At 42.6% G+C, this 21,916-nt stretch overlaps 1 protein-coding gene across 13 annotated transcripts in view; it reads right to left on the reverse strand.

Annotated features, from left to right (window-relative positions):
- The window catches only part of Rbms3 (RNA binding motif single stranded interacting protein 3), a 780,532-nt gene that overhangs the window by 76,485 nt on the left and 682,131 nt on the right, over positions 1-21,916 (reverse strand). For 9 of the 13 annotated variants that reach the window (XM_057766769.1, XM_057766771.1, XM_057766767.1 and 6 more), the window contains exons 9-10: positions 20,297-20,393; positions 17,909-17,959 (exon numbers count right to left, since the gene is read on the reverse strand). In XM_057766769.1, coding sequence (XP_057622752.1) covers positions 17,909-17,959; positions 20,297-20,393 — 148 coding nt within the window. The remainder of the gene's footprint in view (positions 1-17,908; positions 17,960-20,296; positions 20,394-21,916) is intronic. The other 4 variants (XM_057766774.1, XM_057766780.1, XM_057766779.1 and 1 more) reach the window with 1 other exon arrangement.

Genomic DNA, 21,916 nt, shown 5'->3' on the forward strand with positions numbered 1-21,916 from the left:
TCAGGGCCAGCCAGCATTTAAATTAGAGCACAGGAGATAAGCACATTTGATGCAATATCATCATATGGCTAGTCCCTTATATGCCTAGGTCTGAGAAGTACTGCATAACATCTGGAATTACTAGTGGAGAGTAAAAGCTTTCTTAGAAGTTTCACCAGTTATCTCAGCTAGGATAAAGGACCACTCCCACCACGTCTGTTAGTGCCACTTGTGGATGGCAAACCCAGCTATGGAAGCTACAGATTGGAATCTGTGTCTGGTCTGGTAAGTCTACCATGTTCAAAGGAATTCCGTGCCTCTGGCCATGCACAAGCTCCCTCTCACTAACTGACTCAGTTTTAATTTGTAATCCCATGCTCTCCTGACTTTACAGAGTTTCCACTGAGAAGCCCTGCAGTACCTTAGTGTGTTTGCCTTTGTCCAATCGGCACTGATCTTTCCCACATCATTTTCTTTTTGTTGACACTCTATAAATGCGGCATATTGACTACAGTGTGTCAGGAAGATATTCTCTGTCCTGTCTACTTCCAGCTCTAAATTGTTTCTTGTCTTGAGATATCAATATCTTTCTGTAGACATAGAAGTTTTTCTTCTATAATTTTATTGAGCAAATTTCTATACCCTTTGATTTTATCTCATCTTCCCTCTGCAGACCTAGTCTTGCTCTCTGGGTCATACACTATAATCCTTAGTCATTTCAGCCATGATCATTTTTTTCTTACTGTTGTCCAAATTCAGCATTTCTTTGACTTTTTTTTCCTATTTTTTCCACCCCTTATTCTGTTTGGGTTAGTCATCTGGTGATATTTGTCTGCTATGTTTTTAAATTGCTAAATTTTTCATTTTTAACATTATCATTTGTTTTCTACAAAATTTTGATTTCATGCCTGAATTTCTCACTCATGTGGTTGACTTTTTCTCTAGAACCTGAATTCATTTCCTAATTTCTTCATTGGCTTTCTCCTCATTCTCTTTGAATCACTGATAAACTTTTGAATTCACTGTTGGGTCTTCTATCCATGAATCTTTGGACTTGGCTAATTGCCAAAGTACGATCTTTTGGATGAATCCTGTCATCTTGCTTTTCCATGTTTCTGGTTTGTCTGTGTTACAATCTGTAGTCTTTGGGGATGGTTGCCTGTGTTACAATCTGCAGTCTATGGGGATGGTTGCTTCTTCCATGTTCATTTGACAGTCCACTTGGTGAGCTGCCTTCGCTGAAGAGCTGAATCCTCAGGACACACAGGAGAAGATGATCCATGACAATAGCAACTGCACAGAATCAAGCCAGGCATAGTAAAACCCTTTAAACCAATTAAAACTACCACTGATGACCAAAGAAATGAAGATTATAATCATGTTTTTGGTAACCTATGAAGTTGAAAGTTATTTATGTAAAGTTGAAAATAATAACTGAATGAGATAAAGGAAGGAGTCAGTAGACAGAGAAAAAACAAAGAAGAAACCAGGTTAAGTAAAAGGAGAAGCAAGCAGAATATAGGAAAAGAATATCACAAAGAGGAAGAGAAAAGAAAACGTAATTTAAAAAACCCTGCCCAATAAGGAAAACTATATAAGCAAATAAATAGATAAAAATAAAGAGGGAGAAAAAAAATACAATCTATAATCTGCTTTTTGAATAATGCCAAGTGTCATAAGACATTAAAGGGGGGTACACAAGAGTTGAAAGAAATTAAAAAGAATTGTTAAATTGAGAACCCAGGATGTGGAGGGCATGGCCAGTTCCAGTTAAAGACTCTGCTTCATCCTGTTGACCTCAGCACTGAGTCTGGAGGAGTGGAGGCTCCACTGCTCTTGGGTGCTGCAGTCACTGCTTGCTCCAGTCTGTCACCTTGCACTGGCTGATGTCTAAGACAAGAGATGTTTCAGGGTGTGTCCAGAATGACCGAGGCACGTGGAAAACGAGGACTGTTACTATGGTACCACTCTCAGTACTGTGCAATCTTGTTCAGTATTAAATATCCTGTAGGAAAAGAAGCTGCAGGGAATATCAGCTGGATGAGAGCTTTAGGGTTCTCAGCCCTGTGAGCAGAAGGCATCATGGCAGAAAGGGAGCAGTCAAGCTGACTGTTGAGCCAGCCTCTGGCTCAGGGTCATTAGTCTCCCAGTTATCCCACTCGGGGCAAAGGGAATGGGGCGACTGGACAGATGAGTCCTTCACTACTGGAACCTCCTTTCTGTGTGTCTGTATCCAGCCAGCTCTCCTCCAACCCACGACTGCCTCAGGCCACAAGGAGGCGCTCTCAGCAGACATATGCTGACATAGGATTACTCTTGGTTTCCCAGCCTCTTCCATAGCTCAGTCCAAAGCTCGCTTTCCAGATGCTGTCTGCATGTGGCCTTGCAAGGTAGGGAGCATACCCAGAGGGCCTCTTCTAAAGCTGACCTGTCATACAGGAGTGAGCGACACATCAGATCCCCCAACTGGATAGAAGTCTTGCAGAAACTATGGCTGTGTCTTACGATTAGGACGGGATCCAACTGCCAACCTCTCTCTTTTCTTAAACCAGTGGCATCTGGCTTTTTAAAGCAAAACTCCCCATCTCTTCTATTATTGTCTAGCGAGCCTGACAGAGTTATTTCTTGTTTAGCATCTTGGCCAGGATTTCTAGTCCTCTAGACTTCGACACTATCATCGTACTTGTGGTGAGTCTTAGTTCTTCTTCTTTCTTCTGTATCAAGTGATCCTTTGTTTCTCTGTTTCTTCCATCCTGGTGTTACACGAACTGTTTCTATCCTGACATCTTCTAAGCTTTCCTTTGAACTAGATTCCATCCATCATCTCAGAAAGCTGAAGAGATCATCCTGAGATGAGCTATCGGGGATGCCGACAAACAGCACGTAACACAAAGTGGGCCCCAGAATGACCTTTTTAGTTATTGATCAATAGCGATTATAAGAGCTGGGACTTAGAAGATGAAAGGCTTGATAAGAAAGTTAGAACTGGTTTTTAATATAAAACATTGTTGTGCAGAACTAGCTATAAAGTGCACTGATTAAAAGACATTCAAATTATCTGTTGAGAGATGTTCCTCTGAATAGAGGGCTGTGTTTTAAAGGTTGTACTTTTATTACAGTGTGTGGGGGGCATGCACACAGATATGTGGGTGCCTCAAGAACTCAGAAGAATGTGTCAGATACCCCTAGAATTAGAGTCACAGGCCCTCAGGGGCTGCCAGATGCAAGTGCCAGGAACTGGTCCTGGGTTCTCTGAAAGAGCAGCAAGCATGTTTAAGATTATCTTTTCAGGTCCAGTTGATCATAAGGCTCCTTTCCTCTGTGCGACATGAGAGTTGCATGCAAAGTCACATTGCTCTTTTTAACGTGGGTATGGCTCCATCTTCCTCCACAGCACCTGCTCTCAGGTTTCTCATCCTCCTCCTCGCATCTCTTTTCCACTCTGTTGAGTGGCATAAACGGAACAAACTCCTTATTTTTTGAAGACTCATTTTTAGTTTTAACTAATGTGTATTTGCGTGGGTATGTGCCCATGAGTGCAAGTGCCCATACTGGCCACAAGGGGGAATCAGATCCCGTAGAGCTGAAGCTACAGGTGGTTGTAAACTGCATGTTAATGGATAGCAGAAACTAAAGTCAGATCTTATAGAAAAGCTGCATACATTTTTAACCACTGAGCTATCTCCCCAGGCATACCATCCTCATTTACAAATATGAAATACGTAGTAGATATCAGTCAATTTCATGCATGTCTTCTAGACAAAGTCAGCAGAAAGCTACCCTTCTCTGCTGATAAGGTGGTTTGGTTCCATATGAGTTACTTTCCTCATCACTGTGACCAAATAACCAAAAACGCAACTGAAAGGAAGAAGGACTTAGCTTAACTTAGTATTTAAGAAGGGGCACAGTCTGCCATGGTGGGGAAGGCAAGAAGCAGGAAGGTGAGGCACATGGATTTCCAGGGCATCAAGGTGTAAGACTATCAACTCTCAAGGCCTACCACAAGTCACCCACTTTCCCCAGCAAGGTTCCACCTCCTAAAGGTGCCATGGTCTTTCCAAACAGCAGCACAGCCTGGAGGACTGTCATGCAAAACATTTGCCTACACAGGATATTTCACACCAAAATCAAGGAAGCCTGTCAGTTCTTTCAAGTGCAGCATCAAAGTCAACTGACTTTGGGAGTAATTATCATCAGGAAGGATGGGTTGACACCAGCTAAAGCTAAAGTGATGTCATCAATCTGCGCAGGCATGCTAGCATTCTTACAGCCTCTGTCCAATAATTCTGTCTTCTCATCTCTGCTTGCTGCTAAGGAGAACACTTTGCCCTGAATCACTTGAACACACACATCAGACTCTATCCATGCTGAACATCACATATACTTCATGAGCCATGGGGCAGTAATGACTGCTTGGTCTTCACTCTGACACAGAATTTTAGGTGAAGATCTTAAGCACAACATTGCAAATTCTCAACAAATAACTTGTTGAGGCTGAAGGCACCAAACACATTCCATTAGGAAAATGCTGGTGTCATCTGGCTTCTATGAGATGGGAAGTAGCCTTGACATGCATGGCACTATGCTGTAATAGAGGAATCTTCTTTAAGGAAACTGGAAACAAGAATGAAGTCAGTGGCATTTGCTGTCATTTTTTTTTAAGATTTCTTTATTTATTATGTATACACACACCAGAAGAGGGCACCAGATCTCATTATATGATGGAGGAGTTACTTTCATTTAATAAAGAAACTGCCTTGGCCCATTTATAGGCCAGCCCTTAGGTGGGTGGAGTAAACAGACAGAATGCTGGGAGAAAGAAGCCGAGTAAGGAGTCGCCATGATTCTCCCACTCCAGACAGACGCAGGTTAAGATCTTCCCTGGTAAGCCAGCTCATGGTGCTACACAGAATATTAGAAATGGGTTAGATCAATATGTAAGAGCTAGCCAATAAGAGGCTGGAACTAATAAGCCAGGCAGTGATCAAAAGAATACAGTTTCCGTGTAATTATTTCGGGGCATAAGCTAGCCATGCGGGCGGCCGGGTGCCAGAGACGCAGCCCCGCCGCTCGTATTACAACAATTATAGATGGTTGTGAGCCACCATGTGGTTGCTGGGACTTGAACTCAGGATCTCTGGAAGAGCAAGAACTGCTCTTAACCTCTGAGCCGTCTCTCCAGCCCTTGTTGTCACTCTTACCTCACAGTAAATCATGAGAGATGAGAGACTTGAAGAGGAAATCTTTTCCTTATAAGAAAATGTCTCTTTACAGATACTTGTCATGATTAGATCTAGAGTGATGCTCAAAGGCTTACATGGTGATGACTGAACCTGAGGAGGTGGCATTTCGGGAGATAAGGACACTTGTGGAGGTCACTGGGAACATGCTCTTTGTCCTATTTTCTTTCATATTGCCATGATAAAATACTCTGACAAAAGCAACTTAAAGGAAGAAGGGCTGGTTTCATCTCACCGTTGAAGTTCCAGTCCCTCAATGTGGGGAAGTCAAGACAGTGGGAACTAGAAGCAGAGAGGGACCTCCCACTCACAGTCTATAGGAGAGAAAGATGAGTCCCTGTCTGCCTACAGCTCAGCTCTCTCGCTCCTCTTTCATGCAGTCCAGCATCCAAACCCAGAGGATAATGTCACTTGCTGTTAGTCTGTATCTCCCATAGCAATGAAGACAGTTAAGACAATCCCCCACAGACATACTCATACACCCACATGGTTTAGTGTAGCCTTCACTGAGACTCTTCCCAGGTAACTCTAGAGTGGGTCAAAAATGACAAAGCTAACCATCACACTCTTGAAGAGTATTTTATTGGTGGCCTTTTCCACTCCCTCTTTTCTCTTTGTCTCCTGCCAACCATGTAATGAGCTGACTTGCCCTATCACCCTCTCCACCATGTAGCCACCATGTAGCCATCATGTGTGCCTCTTCACACACAGGCACAGAAACAGCATCCACTCAGCCCCAGGACTCTGAGACTGTGAGCTGAGCCTTTACAAACGTTTCTTTCCTCCTGTAAGTGGTTTTCCATGGTGATGGGAAGAAACACAGCACAGTATCTATGGTTTGAGGCACTGCCCTGAGAGATGGGAATAGACCATCATGCACTATTAATCTAGAGTGGGGTACTAGAAACACCATCTCTTCTCTGGCCATTTGATGGGCCTCCTTTCACCCCAGAATGAAGCAATATTTCCTTCCTCTCCTTCTTTCTTCCCGTCCTTTCCTTTCTTTCCTATTTCTTTGCTCACTCCTTTTCTTATTTCCCCTATTTCGACTTTGGTTTTGGAAAATTGAAAATATAATTTTACAATGCCCCATTGAAGAAACCCATATTTTAAATGTTAACACATGGATTTCCTCCATTATGAGCACTTGTTCCTTTTTCCTTCATTTCAGTTGCATTCCTGATTTCTTTCTGTGTTTCTGCTTCTTTGTTTTGGAGTCATGTTCTCACTAGGGGGCCCTGGTTAGATTCTAATGCATGGTTCTGCGGCATTTCCTCTTGGGTGCTGGCATATAGCTTTATACCAGTGTGCAGTCAACTAGTTCAACTGTGGAAATGAATCTCTAGCTATAAATAGCCTGAGGGGAGGTGATGGGGAAACCCTTGTTGCTCACCTTGGTCTGGAAAGGAAAGAGCTGCCCCTTTTTTTGTTCAAAACCCATCTTGGTACAAATTCATTAGTTAATTAACCAATGGAGGCTTTCCAATAGAAAGTTAGGTCCCCAGGAATGAGACAATTTAACCATGTTTTAAAACAACATGCATGAACTCTTTCAACTTGGTCCTTTTCTTCAACCTAAGCAACATCCTATCTTATCATGAAAACAAACTGCTTCCTCTAGAGATTGGATCTACTAACTTCCAGGAGGAAAAGGGATGGTAGAGTGGAGACAGGATGGGGTATCATCCTCCCTCCCTATAGTCTTTGGCCATGATGTTCATACATGGCCATCAAGCACATGAAATGCCCCAAATCATCCAACTTGCCAAATTCTCAGTAAATGGGACAGAGATGCGATGAGACAAAACATAAATCCATGAATACAGAGCTGCAACTGGAAAGAAATTAGCATATTATATTATAAACCCGAGGACTTTTCCTAATCAGTATCCACCTCTTCCCTGGTATATACTAATTGGCTGACCTATCACCCCCATCTCTAAACCCTCCCTCAGTCAACATCATTAATGAAGACCCAGACCTCCAGAATGAGCACCTAAGCCGAAGTCATCAGGCTCCCCAAGGCTAACACAGCACCAGTCAATCTTCTCAGAAACAGAATTCCAATGATGCTCCAAGAGACAAGAAAATGAGGTCGCATGTTTAAAATTTAGGGTTCTCTAACAATTTGAACCCATTTGTGAGTACCTGTTTAATGAGTGCTCAATGTCTACATAATGGACAGGTATGTAGATGTGAGAGAATGTATCACCCCATTGTGCCATGAAAAACCATGCTCAGAGTTCCCGGATTCTCACTCTCCACCCTTTAGTACCTCCCTTGGTACTAGTGCCATGTGTAAAATGAGTTCTTTGTCCTTCCCTCTACATGACTGTGTTGCCCTGGAAACCTGTTGTTTCCTGAAGAGTCTGGCATGGACATTATTTTAGTTATACTTTTGCATCCTTTAGGAAGTGAGGTGTTCACAGGTCAGTTGGCATGTGTATCTAGTTACGTTGATGTTAACTAGCTATTAAGGAAACAATGCTGATACCTTTAGGAAGCAGCAGGCTAGGTAGTGCCATTCTGGTTGGTGGATGATGAAGTAATTCAGAGTACTATAAGGACACACAAGAGGCCATGAGTGATTGGAAGTTTGTCTCAGTCATTCACTCATCTTTTCAGAATGTTGTGTCTACATTATCAAAAAGTCACAGAGCATCTTTGTGCACTGATCATATTTAAGACACCTAATAAAATACTATAGAGTGTGTCATATTTAAGACACTTAATAAAATACTATATAGAAATGCACAGGATGACAGACATGTATCATGACCAATTTCCATAGCATCAAAGACAAATATTTTATTAATTATGACCAATTAGAGATTGAAGCATCTGTAAGAATCCAACTTTTGTTCTGAGATGCTGCAGATCAAACCCAGGGCCTTCCACAAGCTAGGCAAGTGTTTTACTTCCCAGCCACTACCACAGCCCTTGGATTTTTGAGACAGGAGTTCCCTATTATAGCACAGGCTGGTCTTGAACTTCTGGTCTTCTTGCTTCTTCTCCTGAGTGCTGAGATGGCAGGGTGTGTACTAGCATGCCAGCGTCTGTCTGAGAAGTCTATCAAAAAGTGCTAAAACATGGGTTGAGATTGCAAAGGATTCTACAGTCACCAAAACTCTTCAATGCCCTTGTGCTTTGAAGCCAAGGGATCTCAACTAGCAGGACACACGTGTTTTCCAACATGCCTTCATGGGAGGTATTTAGAGGGTGGAGTTACCAACAACAGCATCTTTATGGGTGTAAAGTTACTTTATAGCTTTGAATAATGGTTTTTTTCCTGATGCAAAACATTTTTTCTCCACTTGTGATTGATTTACACATTACACTACTGGTATTTATAGTGTTTTCATACAGTTCTGTGAAATGATTTATAATTCAGGTCATTATTTTATGAAATGAACCTAAATTCTAGGCAAGAGCACTGGTGCTTCCAAACTAATAAAAATGAGGTCAGAGGGGCTAGAGAGATAGCTGAGTGGTGAAAGAGCACTGGCTGCTCTGCCAAGAATGGGAGTTCAGCTCCCAGCATCCACATGACAGCTCACAGTCATCTGTGACTGCAGTGCTACCAGATCCTACACCCTCTTCTGGCTTCTTGGGTACTGCATGCACACAGTACACATAACCTCATGAGGGCAAACATACTCATACACATAAAAACAACAAGTAGATACACCTTTTTAAAAGTGTCACAGTCTGTCAATATTGGCTAAATGAAAGTTTAATTCCCACTGACAAGGATTTGTGTTTCCAAGCAAATCCTTCCCTCATTCCCAGACCAAACATCTGACTCAATCAAGATCAATGAAATCTCTTGGAATCTTCTCCACATACTTTTGTATATTATTTTCACTTAGATCACCTTACTTTTTAACACTTACAGACACTGTTCCCATCAGGACATATTAATTTGTCTTCCCTCTCTGCTCTCAAAGATGCTCCTCTTTTCTTCTCCATATAACTGTTAAACATTAGATATTTTTCAACTAAACTATGCATTTTAGCCAAATCATCTTAAATGTATGTATTTTTGTGTGTGTGTGTATGTGTTGTGACTTTGTATCTTGAGAGAAGATGATCAGATGATTTTTTTTAAAAAACTTTCCTTTCCTTGGTTTCTAATATGCAGAGGACATGACACATGTATCTGGTGCTCCCTTATTTTAAATGGGGCTCTTTTTCATTGAACCCAAGTCCTTGAATTGGGTAACACAAAAAGCATGGCAAGTAATTGGCCATTCCCAGTTGAGACCAGACCGCAAGAAGAGAAAGAATGAATGAAGGGAGGAAACCTTGAGGAAAAGTTCCTCACATTTTATCACAGTGAAAATGTAATAAACAACTTCATGATTTAAAAAAATTATACAGTATTCATCTACAACTACCTATTGTTTTTGTTTATATAGAATTTAAATTCCTCTGTTACTCTTTAATTACTTCATAACTTTATATACTTACGTATGTATAACGTACTTTTATTATCTGTCCCTCACTATCATCTCTAACCTCTCTCTCCTTCTTCAGTACCAGCTCCCTTATACTCCTGTCCCTTCATCCTGTAGCCCAGTGCATTCAGGTAGGGCTGCCTGAATGACTGTTAATGATGTGACAATCTTGACTATTTGTAAGATTCATGTAGTATTTTCATTTGTCCAAAACATGGGCTATGTGTTTGAGTCTTCTGTGAATTAGATAGAAGTCGTCATTAATTTTTAAAAGGGAGTTTGACAGAAGATGTACATCTTTTCCCAAAAGCTAGGATAGTTTCATGTGACTCATTTCAAACTCTCAAAAACAGACATTTCTAGACAATTTTAATTATTATTCCAGAATTTAGGGAACAAATAATTATTTCAAAGTATATTCATGAAGGTTTGCAATTGCGATATTGAAACTTTATTAAAACAAGGGCATTTAAAACAGTATAGCACCTATTAATCCCAATAATAAAATCCAATACCAGAATAATGAATAAAGTATTAATGGGTAGAATTAGAAATATGTATTAAAGAAGTTTATATTCTGATAAAATGCAGTTCATGGCAGAGCTTCCAGTGCAAGAAATAAATTAAAAATTACACAATTGTAAAATATGAAATTAAAGTTAAGTTGGCAAAAGGGAAAGGAATAAAACCATTTTCTCAAAAGATTTTGGATTAAATCCAACATCTACAGTTGATTAAAGACAAAAAACAATAATAGCTTTCCTACAATGCTAATGAACAAGAGGGTCATTCGAAAGAAGCTGGGGAAAGGATTGATAAGTGCATAGGTTAAACTCAAGGTGGAGGGGCTCCCTGTAGCCTTCAGATGCCATCTGAGGGTGAGGAGATAGAGGCCTAAACAGATGTCACTGTCTGTCTTTGATTTTCAGACTGGAAAATCATGAGTTTGGGATCTGAATGAGAATGGTTCCTATAGGCTTATATATTTGATGAATTCTTGGTCCCCAATGGTGGAACTGCTTGGGAAGGATTACAAGGAGGTGTGTCACTGGGAATAGACTTGGAGACCCAGACCATTCCAAGTTAGATTTTGCTCTAACTTGTAGTTGCTGTCCTAAGATGTAAGATTTCATTTACAGGGACAGTGGCTGTGTGCCTGCCTGCTGCCATGTTCCCCACCATCATGGCTATGAACTCTGACCTTCTGAAACCATGAACCCCTGATAAGCACTCCCTTTTATAAGCTGACTTGGTCATATTCTCTCATCATATCAACAGAAAAGTGGCTAAGTCATTGAGCCAAAGCAAATCACTTTCTCTTTTGTCATACCAGAATCAGGTATTTTGTTATAGCCATGCAAAACTAAGACAGTTCTATTAGTGGAGAAAAGCAAAACAAGCTGTAACCATGCTTAGAGACCAATCTTGTTCATGTGTTGAAAATATGCACATTCGGTACCTACACATGCACATCCATATGATTAAAGATTGGGTGATAGGATATTGTGACTGAGGTGTAATGACTGGTATACTATCATGTGCTGTTTGATTTCACTGACTGAGAAGCTCTTTTGAGTTCCCTGGCTCTGGAAGTGGGCATTGTGTCCCCCACGTGCCATTTCAGACCCAAGTGATTCATGTCAAGTGTCCTCCAAGGCCACTTATCTGTAGTGGGGTTGGTCCCCTGACTCTGCATCATGGAAGGAAGCAATGCAGAACAGTCACTGAGCAAAAACATCCAGTCTTGGACAACAGGGGGTGGGTTTACCCATTTTCAGCAGAGGTTGCTATGCTTATCCCACAGTATAAAAGCACCTGCCGCAGGAGGGAGGAGCCAATGCACTACCAGCGAGACAACTCAACTTCCCCAGTTGGTTTCTGCTGCTATATTGTGGGCACCCAGTTTGATGATGTCATCTTTGCTGCTGTTTGCTCTTTCATTTAGAAGTCCACCAGAGGGGGGGCACTCTGTTGGCCTTAAACTCTAGAGTTTGCCTTAAAGGGACTTCCCCAGGCGGTCTCCCCAGCTAGAAGTTGTGAGTGCTGGATTTAGTGATGTTTTGCTATCCATCCATCCGTCCGTCCGTCCGTCCATCTCTCTGTCTGTCTGTCTATCTCTTACTATTTATTTTTTACTTTGGCTTGCCCTATATTTAATAAATCCAATCATTCACAGCCAAAAATATGGCTGCCATAGATCCTTCTTTGACCACACAAAGCATACTGGTTACTTCTACGAAGACTCTATGCATGAAGGAATTCTAGTTGCAAATTCTCTCACATTCTGCACAAGGGGAAGTGTGGACCTCGTATGGCGGTGTTTACCTATGTCACCTAAGTCTCCATTTGAAAATGTGCTGTAGTGATTATTTCAGAGTTGTGTCCAACAGCAGAAAGGCCAGTAGAGGTGGCAAGTGGTCTACCACGGTAAAAGCCTTCATCATGATTCCTTTACTCCAGAGGTATAGTAAGTGGAAACAAAATGGTACCAGAGAGAAGACGGCTGTCCCTAGGCTGCTCCCATCCCCAAGGTTTCTGTTTTGCTGGAAGCAGTAACACACAGCTTAGGAGTTAGTTGTTACTATAGGTTGGGAGCTATTTCTTGTGACTATGTATATGTTTTATGGCCAGGTTATTTCTGCAGATACTCTAAACAGCTCACTCTGACACTTGAGTAATAAAAACATGAAGGTCTGGATGTCTTCTTCTCTTCAGGTTTTGGTATAAAAAAGAAAGTGCCCCAAAACAGTGCTTTCGGGACAAATTTGCAATGTTCTTTTCAAATCTGGAGCTATGCTTTGTCAGAAAACACCCCTAGAAATTGAGAAGTCACAAGCCCTGGAAGGAGAGCTTAGCTCTTACCCCTATTTAGGCAAAGACAACTCAAATTCAGTATTCTGGCTTTCGGAAACAGCCCTGCTGACTGGCAAAAGGAAGCTGCTGCTCGCTCCTTAGCTCTAGACACGGGGTCTGCTCCTCATAAAAATCACAACTCAGCCAACATAGTGATAGCTATCGAAGCTGCAACAAGGGCACCACACATTTCTTATCCAGTTGTAATTAGATAATCCAGTTATAATTAAGTAGAAATGAAAGGTGACCTTTCTCCTTGAGATGAAATAACACTAACTAATCGTATGAAGAATAGGAGGCTCAGGATTCACGGGAGCCTAAACAGAGCTGAGGACAATGGGACTCTGCATTCTCTTGGGAATTGTCATTTATTTTTGCTCCTAGTATGGAGTTGAGGAAATATGCGTGCACTGGAATACAGAGCTGTCCACGATGTGATCATGTATCCTTCCCATCACTTGTGCTGCTCTGGAGAGCAGGACGCTGTGCAGTCCACCAGCCAGATGCTGTGACACTGAACTCTCAGAAAACAGCCCAAGAGCAGCTGAGAACCCTGGGCTGAGACGCAGGGACAACCAAGCCTGTTGAAAAGTTGCTCACAGTCAAATGTGCCACAGTCCTCTCACCCTAGGGTTTTTCTTAGTTTACAGCAACCAGGGCAAACAGGATTGGTCGTCTTCCCTAAGATGGATTTGACAACATCCCAGAAGATCCAATGAGGTCTCTGGATCCGGGTACAGTAGTGAAATGTGAACTGTTCCCTGTATAGACACCAGAACACTGGCTATACCCCCAGGAGAGCACTCTTTCATTGATCTCCCCAGACTCTTTTGTTCTAAGTTAATAAAAGGGCACACTGCTTAGAAAGGGAAGGCACGGAAGACAAACAGACTGGAACAACAAGCTTTGGAAAGCTGTCGGAATTACTAACATGGATTGTCAATTTGGTTAGTTTTAAAAATGCCTAGGTGAAGCTCACGTTGAGTGCATTTGTGAGGGCATTTCTTAAGAGGAATAACTGAGGGGGGAACATCCCCCCCATTAATATGACTTGTGCCATCCTATGACATGGGATCTCAGAGAGAACACAAAGGGATAAAGAAGAAAGCCAGGTAGGCACCCACATCTCACTCCTCCGCTCTCCGACTGCACGGCATGCGAGTAAGCGTGTTCACCCCATACCTTGGAACTTTTCACAATGCCATAATCTCCCCATCACAATCTACTGTGTCCTTCTAACCCAAAATCCTTCCCCTGCTTGAGTTCCCAGAAAAAAAGCCTTCCCCACTCAGGTTGCCAGAAGAGAGTCTTCCCCTCGAGTCCCCAGAAGAGAGCCTTTGCACTAGGTGTGATTCTTGTCAGGCATGTGACAGCAGCGTACACCTGTTTGCTTGTTTATCTCCTCCTCTCACTCAAGCCCCACCCCTTCCTTCACATATATTCATTTCTCACTTAGCAATCACTGCTGCTCAAGCGTGAGGCAAAAAGGCCCAGGGCACGGTGTTCGACTTCACGGCCTCATGACTTTACAGGAGCCCTGTTCTGTTTTCAATGAGTATGGGTCTTTCAGGGCACGGCGGGGTCCTCCAAATCAAACTTCAAAGACATCGGGTCAGGATGAAGCATCCGGTGCCCATGTAAGCATTAGCACACAAACACGACAATGTGAAGAGCTATCACCACAAAGACGCCCACACACAACATGGCATACAGATGGGGACAGAATGTGTGATAGATAGAGGTACGATCTGGTGATCTGGCTTCCTTTCTGTTATAATGACAAACGTAAGCAAAAGCAGTTTTGGGGAGGAAGGAGTTTGTTTTGTCTTGCACTTCTGTGTCAGAATCCACCACTGAAGGGAATCAGAGCAGAAACTGGAGGAACAGCTTCCGACTCACTCTCTGGCTCACCCGCTCACTCTCTCATAGTGTGCTAGCTTCCTTACACAGCTCAGGATCTTTGCCCAGGGAATGGTATCACCCACAGTGGACTGGGCCCTCCTGCATCACGTATAAATCAATACAATTCCTCATGTATGTTGGGATTCCTGTACTGTATCCACTGCTGCATGCTCAGAGTCGCTCTCATCTTCCAAGGGCCACTGATAGCACAACAGCAAGGCGGCACACCAGCGGTACAGAGGACCCACACCAGAGACGCAGTGAGACAGCCACTGACAGCACAGCAATGGGACGGCCACTGACAGTGTGGCAGCTGGGCGGTCACTGAAAGCCCTGGCCAGCACCTCGGGGACTGTTGTTTGGCCACATTTCCTTCCCCTCATTCCTGCCCTTCCCTAATAAACTCCTACGTGGATTTGTCTAGTTCTGCAGTTTACGGCTTATGGCTGTGGAGAAACAACAACATACACGCCCATATACCAATCTAATATAGACATTTGGGACTCTTTTCAGCTGATTCCAGGATGTTTCAAATTGACATTGAAAGCTAAGCAGGACAAGGTGGGGGGGGGGGATGAAAATAATTGGATTAGATATTTGAGATGTAGATATTGGCAAATGAAAATACTTGTCAATCAAGCTTCATTTAGTGATAAAAGATAGACTTAGTAGCTATTATCTATGTTGGGGAGGGGAGAGGACAAGGCTTATTTTTTTATCTTGCTTATAGTTCCATATCACTGTTCATCATTGAAGGAAGTCAGGACAGGCCATGGAGGGGTGCTGCTTTTTGGACTGTTCTCATGGACTAATAGCTATTATCTTTAGGAATTAGATGTTAAACTGTTTAATTGGGAAATATATTAATTAATGATATCAATAATTTCATGTTTATGGCTAAAGGTATTTGCACCGAACTTACTGGCAAGGAATTTAAGTATTCCCCAAATGTGTTAGAAAAAGGTTGACTCAATTATCCTTAGGTTTATTTCTATACAAACATTGTTTTTCTACAAATGATATTATTTAAAATATAATTAGATAATCTATTTATTTCAACTTGTTGATAATTTGCCAAGACATATTTCAGAGCATTGGTACTACATCTCATTTAATGAACAAAATCCATAATTATTTAGAGATTACTATGTTCTTGTGAGGACAAGGAAAATTTAATCTGTTGCTCAGTTCCCTATGAGCTAGAACAATTTCCCAGCTCAGTAATCCCAGTCAAGAATCAACACGATCAGTCAGCAACTTGTTCTGTCTTGCCAGCTCCAGTTAGTCTGTTTCTTGGCCTCAAACAGCTGAAATATATTTACATATTAGTATCAGAAAGAGAGAGTGAGAGAGAGGAGGGGGGAGGAAGGAGAGAGAGAGGGATAGCAGTTTTACTGTTGCCTTGATGAAGACCTCAGACCAGCTGGTAAAGTTCCTTAAACAGGGGGGTGCAGCTGATGCTACAAACTCTGTGTTGCCATGGCACTGTTTAGCTTATTTTCAGAAAACAAAGTGGTGGGTGGCCCAGACAATCCTTTGTCCAGGAAACCACTGGAGCCATAGACCTCACATGTTAGCCTTAGAGGCCAAGCCCAACCATGATACATAGCTCAATCATGGGAAATGATGTGGTATCATTGACCAGATAAAATCCAAAGAGATGCATTAAAACACACACACACACACACACACACACACACACACACACACACCTACTATTTGAGGGAAAAAGATAGGCTCTAACCACACATGCAGCCAGAGCTGAAGATATTTTGAGGTAGAGGAATCAAAATGCTTTGGCTATAGTCCCTAGTTCCAGCTGAAATTAAGATCTAAGCAACCTCCCACCCCGCCCCCGTCTATCTGTCTGTCTCTGTTCCCCTCCATCCCTATATCCCTGTTTTAGAAGTTCAAGAAGAACTGGGGATTCATCCATGACATCTGGAAAAATGTTTGGTGTTTTCCAGATGTACATTCCTTTTGGTCACAAGGCGACGGTGCTTACCTCAGAGGGAGAGAAGATGAGCGTTAGTACTCTGTAGGTGAGCACACTGTTATTTTTTTAGAAGGTTATTGGTTCCTTCTGGACCAGTCTCCTTTCCAGAGCTTGCCAGGCTTTCTGTGCTCTCCCTCAGATGACTTGGTCTGTGCTAGGCTACATCTTGCTTTGGCAGAACATGCTGAATTTTACTTCATGGCTTGGAGAGAGAGCCTGGATTTTTGCTCTGTATTGGACATATTGTTATAATTTATAGAACACAGGCAATATGAACTCAGGAAGCCCCCAAAATGTATAAATAAGAGAAAATAGGGGGATTTACAAAATACAGCCTCCACTTCTGTGGTGGTAAGTTCTATATACATTGAAGTATGTAAATAAAAGAGAGCTATTGAAATGTTAGAGGCAATATGAAAAGTTACTTTTTAAAAACATGAATTGGCAACTTGCAAATCTGTAAAACATAGTCTCTGACCTCTGAGTCCAGTAAATTTGCACATGTATCTGTGTGTGTGTGTGTGTACTTTTAATCCCCTGGTCTTTGCTATGGTGACTTTATGCAAATGAGGCATCTAAAAGGTTAAAATTCTATAATGAGAATAATGTTTATGGTAGTCAGACTTTATATTCTGTCATTTATGGTTTCTGCACCCCAACCTCTGCCTAAACACTGTTAAGTGATAGAAAAAGAAACCCAAGCAACACAACTCCCTGCCTAGGTGCTGACCCCCCTCTCATACTTGAATGAGTGTGATGCTATTGAAATTCTCTCTCTCTCTCTCTCTCTCTTACATTCTATCCACCTGTCTTCCTCTTTCCTTCCTTTCCTATAGAGCTACAAAAACTGCAAAACCAAACCAAGATCAGAGGGCTCTTTTGCTGCTTTCCAGGATCTCCTGTAATACTTCTCACTGGGGACTGAGGACATGAGCCACTAATCCAGCAAATAGAAAGTACGTGGAACGTTCTGGAAGACATTTCTTCCCCAGGAAAAAATAGAACGGCAAATAGACATTAACATTACAAATCTACCCACTTTGCTGTCCAGGTATTATCTTTTCTTAGTAGGAATTACAAATGCATTTCATTGAGTCTGTACTTGGCCATGATGACCCAAAATGTCTCCAGAGTCTATCACAGTACACTGAGATCAAGGGGAACATAACAAAAGTGATGGGGACCCAAAAAGCTAGTCTTCATTATTTTAGGCTTAATTGGCAAGGGTTCTGAGTTTCTCTCTGAAGCAGATGTCATCTTTCATGCAAATTTCTGTTTCTGCCTCTGTCTCCACCCCTATCTCTAGCTGCCTGCGGCATGTGCTTCTGTGCCTTCTCTGGTGGCCGCTCTGCTTCTGGAAAGTGGCTGTCTGAAAGAGTTCTAGTATATGACCAAAGCTCCACCCCAAAGCCACTATGCATCACAAAAGCTTGCACTTGGATAATAGAAATATTGAGCCTCAGGTGACTGAGAACACTTACTGTTGGTTGCATAATGTATGGCAGATGAGGCGTCCATGAAGTGCTCTGGACCTATGCATCAAACAGCATTCATTAGGACAAGGCAATCACAGAGGAAACCTCGTTCTTGCGTTCGGTGGCGTTGCACTGTCATAGGGAATGGAGACGGGAATTCTCGGCCCTGATTAATTTAGCAATTCCCCACCTAGGTGGCTGGATGCAATGCCCACACAGGCCACGTTGTGTGTGTGTGTGCGCTCACACATGTGTGCGTACACACACACACATGTGCGTGCGTGTGTGCATACATTTGTATAGAGCCTAAGGACAACCTCATGTGTCATTCATAAGGTAAAATTTACCTAGTATTTTTGGGCCCGGTTCTCTCACTAGCTTGGAACTTGTCAAGTGGGCTAATTTTCCAGGGAGCCCCAAAATCTGCTTCTCTGCCTCCTGAGTTGAGATTACAAGTTTGTACCACTACACCTTCTTTTTCTGTGGGTTTTGGGGATCGTAAGCATTTTGCTGACTGAGCCACTTACCCAGCCCTCATAGTTGAACCCTGAAACCTTATTTTGTTGATGGCTAAAGTCATAAAAAGTCCCAGAGACATGTGAAGGTCAGGTCCCAGGGACATCCAGGGAGACACTGAGAATCAGAGGTTGACTCCTAAGGCCTCTACTCCTTTCCTTACAACCGCAGCTCCACACACTCAGGCGACCCCATCTAAGAGCGAGCCAAGTAGCAAAGGGAGTGTCAGAAAGAAATAAAACAGAAAGTGCAGAGGGATATTTTAGGTTGAGTCAACTTAAACACACGTGTGATATTATTCTCTCATGATAATTGGCACTGTGGAGAAAAATGTGTATGACAGGCACCAGCTCTTCAAAAAGGTGTCATGTGTGTCACCTGAATGAGAATTTTTTTTTTTTTTAAAGTGGCACAAAGTAAGAATTAACAATGAGGGAAAAAAGCCGTAATCTGCTGTTTGGGAGAATGTAATCACTTTTCTGTGGCTATTTTATTCATGTCACCTAAGTATTCCATGCTGTGGCTCAGTAGGTGGTCTTGGCTCCAGCAGAGGCCAAGATCAGAAAAAAGATAACACACACTCATGCACATGTGTGCATGCAGACACACACACAAACACACACACACACACACACGCACACACACACGTACATGCACGCGCATCTAAAGAAAGAACAAAACTGAAAAAACACACCTGCACACAACATCATGAGTCCCAAGAGACAGCAATTAAGAGGTCAGCCACTCTGGAAATACCTCATCCAATTTAAACAAGCTCTACCCAGTTGGCGTGGGGATCTCGTTTCAAGAGTCTGTGTGTAGCAAAGGAAAGGTGTGCTGCTAGGGCGCCCCGTGGTTAAGGGGAAGAGCATATCAACTTCGAGCTGATGCTCTGACAGATGGGACATCCTGGAAAATGTATGGGGTGACTGAGCCAGGGAAAGGCCACGGGATTAGTAGCAATAGGAGACATTAGCCTCCTGCTCACCCGGAAACTCCTACCCATACACATTCTGCCTGCTACACAGAAATCCCAGGTCCGCACACTTGTGTGTTCTCAATCTTGCCCCATTCACATCTGTCCTATGCAGCGTTTACAGGCGTGTTCTCATGAGAGCTAGAAGTGGAGCGATGAGCAGCAGCAGGTACAGAGTGGAGTGCCGGGCACAGCTGGCAGCTAGTTCTCATGGACAAGGTAAGAAGTGGGTTTGCGGTAGGCCTGTGACTATGTCAATTCACCTCCGGACTTGGAACTACTGGCTAGAACACCTAGTGTAGGACACACAGTAAATCTCAGGTTGCCCCCAAATTTCCATACACGGACCCCAGAAGTCTCATTTTTCTAGGAATAAGAAATGAGGTAAAGAGCAGGAAGAAGAAACATGTTTTACAACTTGGATGATCTTCCCTATTGGGATGTCCCATCTAACAGGGCAACTGTGACCAAAGAGAGAGAGAGAGAGAAAGAGAGAGAGAGAGAGAGAGAGAGAGAGAGAGAGAGAGAGAGAGAGATGGCAATGGCACGCCACCCTGGAGTAGGGATCCCTACAAAGGTTCTGTTAAAGAAGACCCAGTGAGGAATGTGAGCAATGAAAACAGCAGACGACAGGCAGCATCATTTCCCAGCATGGAAGGAGCTGCACTGACATAGGCAGGAAGAGCACGAAGCATGTGAGATTTGATTATTCAGTGAACAGATGCAAATTAACCCCGGGAAGCCAGGAAGCCTACACTAATCACATGAGCATTATCGTATTAAGGGATGACTACTATGTGGCCCACACATTTTTCTTTTAATTCTACCATGCACTTTTGGGCTCTCGGGAGCACATGACTGCATAGGAACATCTCGCATGAGGTGCAGGTGAACAGACGTACCTGGTATGTGGAGACGGGGGAGGCAGCAATGAATGGCGTGATGGATGTCTGTGGGATCATGCGGTTGGTTGCGAGACTGTACGGTGAAGAATAAAATCTGCGAACAGAAAACAACAAAAAAGAATTCATGAAGGAAGCGGCTGCATGTCTGGCCTACAATCCAACTCTCCTGAGTACGTCAGGGAAGGAGAGCCCCCACTGTTGTTTTCCTACCTTCCAGAAGGTTTACAATATCTGTCTGGTTCCTCAAATCAGCTAAACACAGGGACAATTTCAATCATCCTATAAAATCAACCGTGAACACAGCTGTCTTGATAACCCAAAGGCAGAGACAAGTATCAAGCCTTACACAAGGTGATGGTGTCCAAGAGTCCTCTGAAAGGCTAGTGGATGGAGAAGGTACCAGGCTTTGTAAGCGTGGCTGGTGACTGATCACAACAATTGCATCTGTTCAGGAAATAAGATTTCACTCCTAGAAGGTTCGAGATATGTTGTGCTAGTGTCCATACTTCCTGCAGAGAATATTTTCTTCGTGGAAAGAGAAGAAAGAGGATGACTTGCTTCTGGATTGAAAGAAGAACTTTCTGGATTCCATCAAGGAAGTAGTATAGATAACAGGATCATGGGACATGCTCCAGGAAAGTATAATGAACAATTAATTTTCTTGACCTTCTAGAAGCCTGTCTAAACAATCGTGAAATGATACTAGGTGAGAATAGGAACTAATGAATCCGGGGAATAACCTGCTAGAGAGTGACTACAGAGAAATCAGAGAAATTCCTGGACACAGAAACCATTGCGATACTTATCAATTGGCAGGATAGGTCTTAGCATCCACATCCACCAGGTGTCTAAGTGTTCAGTAAGATTTTAAGCCTACATAGCATTCCTCCCACATAGCTCCGTGTATGGGAAAAGCCAAAGCTGCCACCTACAGAAATCAAGGTCACATGATTGCACTCCTGTTCCTATTGTTTGGGAAAAATCAGGGATAAAGCAGTGACTGTTTCCTTTGCTAAATGCATAACAAAAGTTAATCAATCACAATGCTCATTCTCCAATTAGAAAGGATGAAGCCTTAATTAACCCTTCAGGTTCTCTGGCACTTTGAAGACAGAGTCACACGAGTTTCCCTAAAAGGAAGCATTTCCTGATACACTTGGAGGATACAGGAAAACCAAGATTCACCTTTGTCACGTGAAAACCCTATGCTCTAGATTACTTATAATATCTAAGACAAAGCACCAGTCCTATAAGTACTTAGACCACATTGTCTGGAGGGTAGGGACAAGAACAAGATACATGTATGGACATGCACAATATTTTCAAATGCTTTTTATTGTAGTTGGTGGAATTCATGAATGTGAAATTTGTGATTGAGGAGGGATGGCTGTAACCAATGGGAACATCAAAGCATTGGGGCTCAGGGGAGTTAAGTTAAAGATGCGAAACATTGCAAAGCGCACAATCCTGTTTATATCACAATGTGGGAAAGGCAGAATCATAGAGGCAGAGCTAGGTCAGCAGCTGGTATAGTCTAGTTCTGACAGAAGGAGCTGATTCCAGAGGACAGGGAGGGGACTTAGGAGGAGGTGCAGCTCTTCAATACCCTGGTTTCTG

This window comes from Chionomys nivalis, chromosome 4, assembly GCF_950005125.1.
Source record: "Chionomys nivalis chromosome 4, mChiNiv1.1, whole genome shotgun sequence".
In the NCBI taxonomy this organism is placed as follows: Eukaryota; Metazoa; Chordata; class Mammalia; order Rodentia; family Cricetidae; genus Chionomys; species Chionomys nivalis.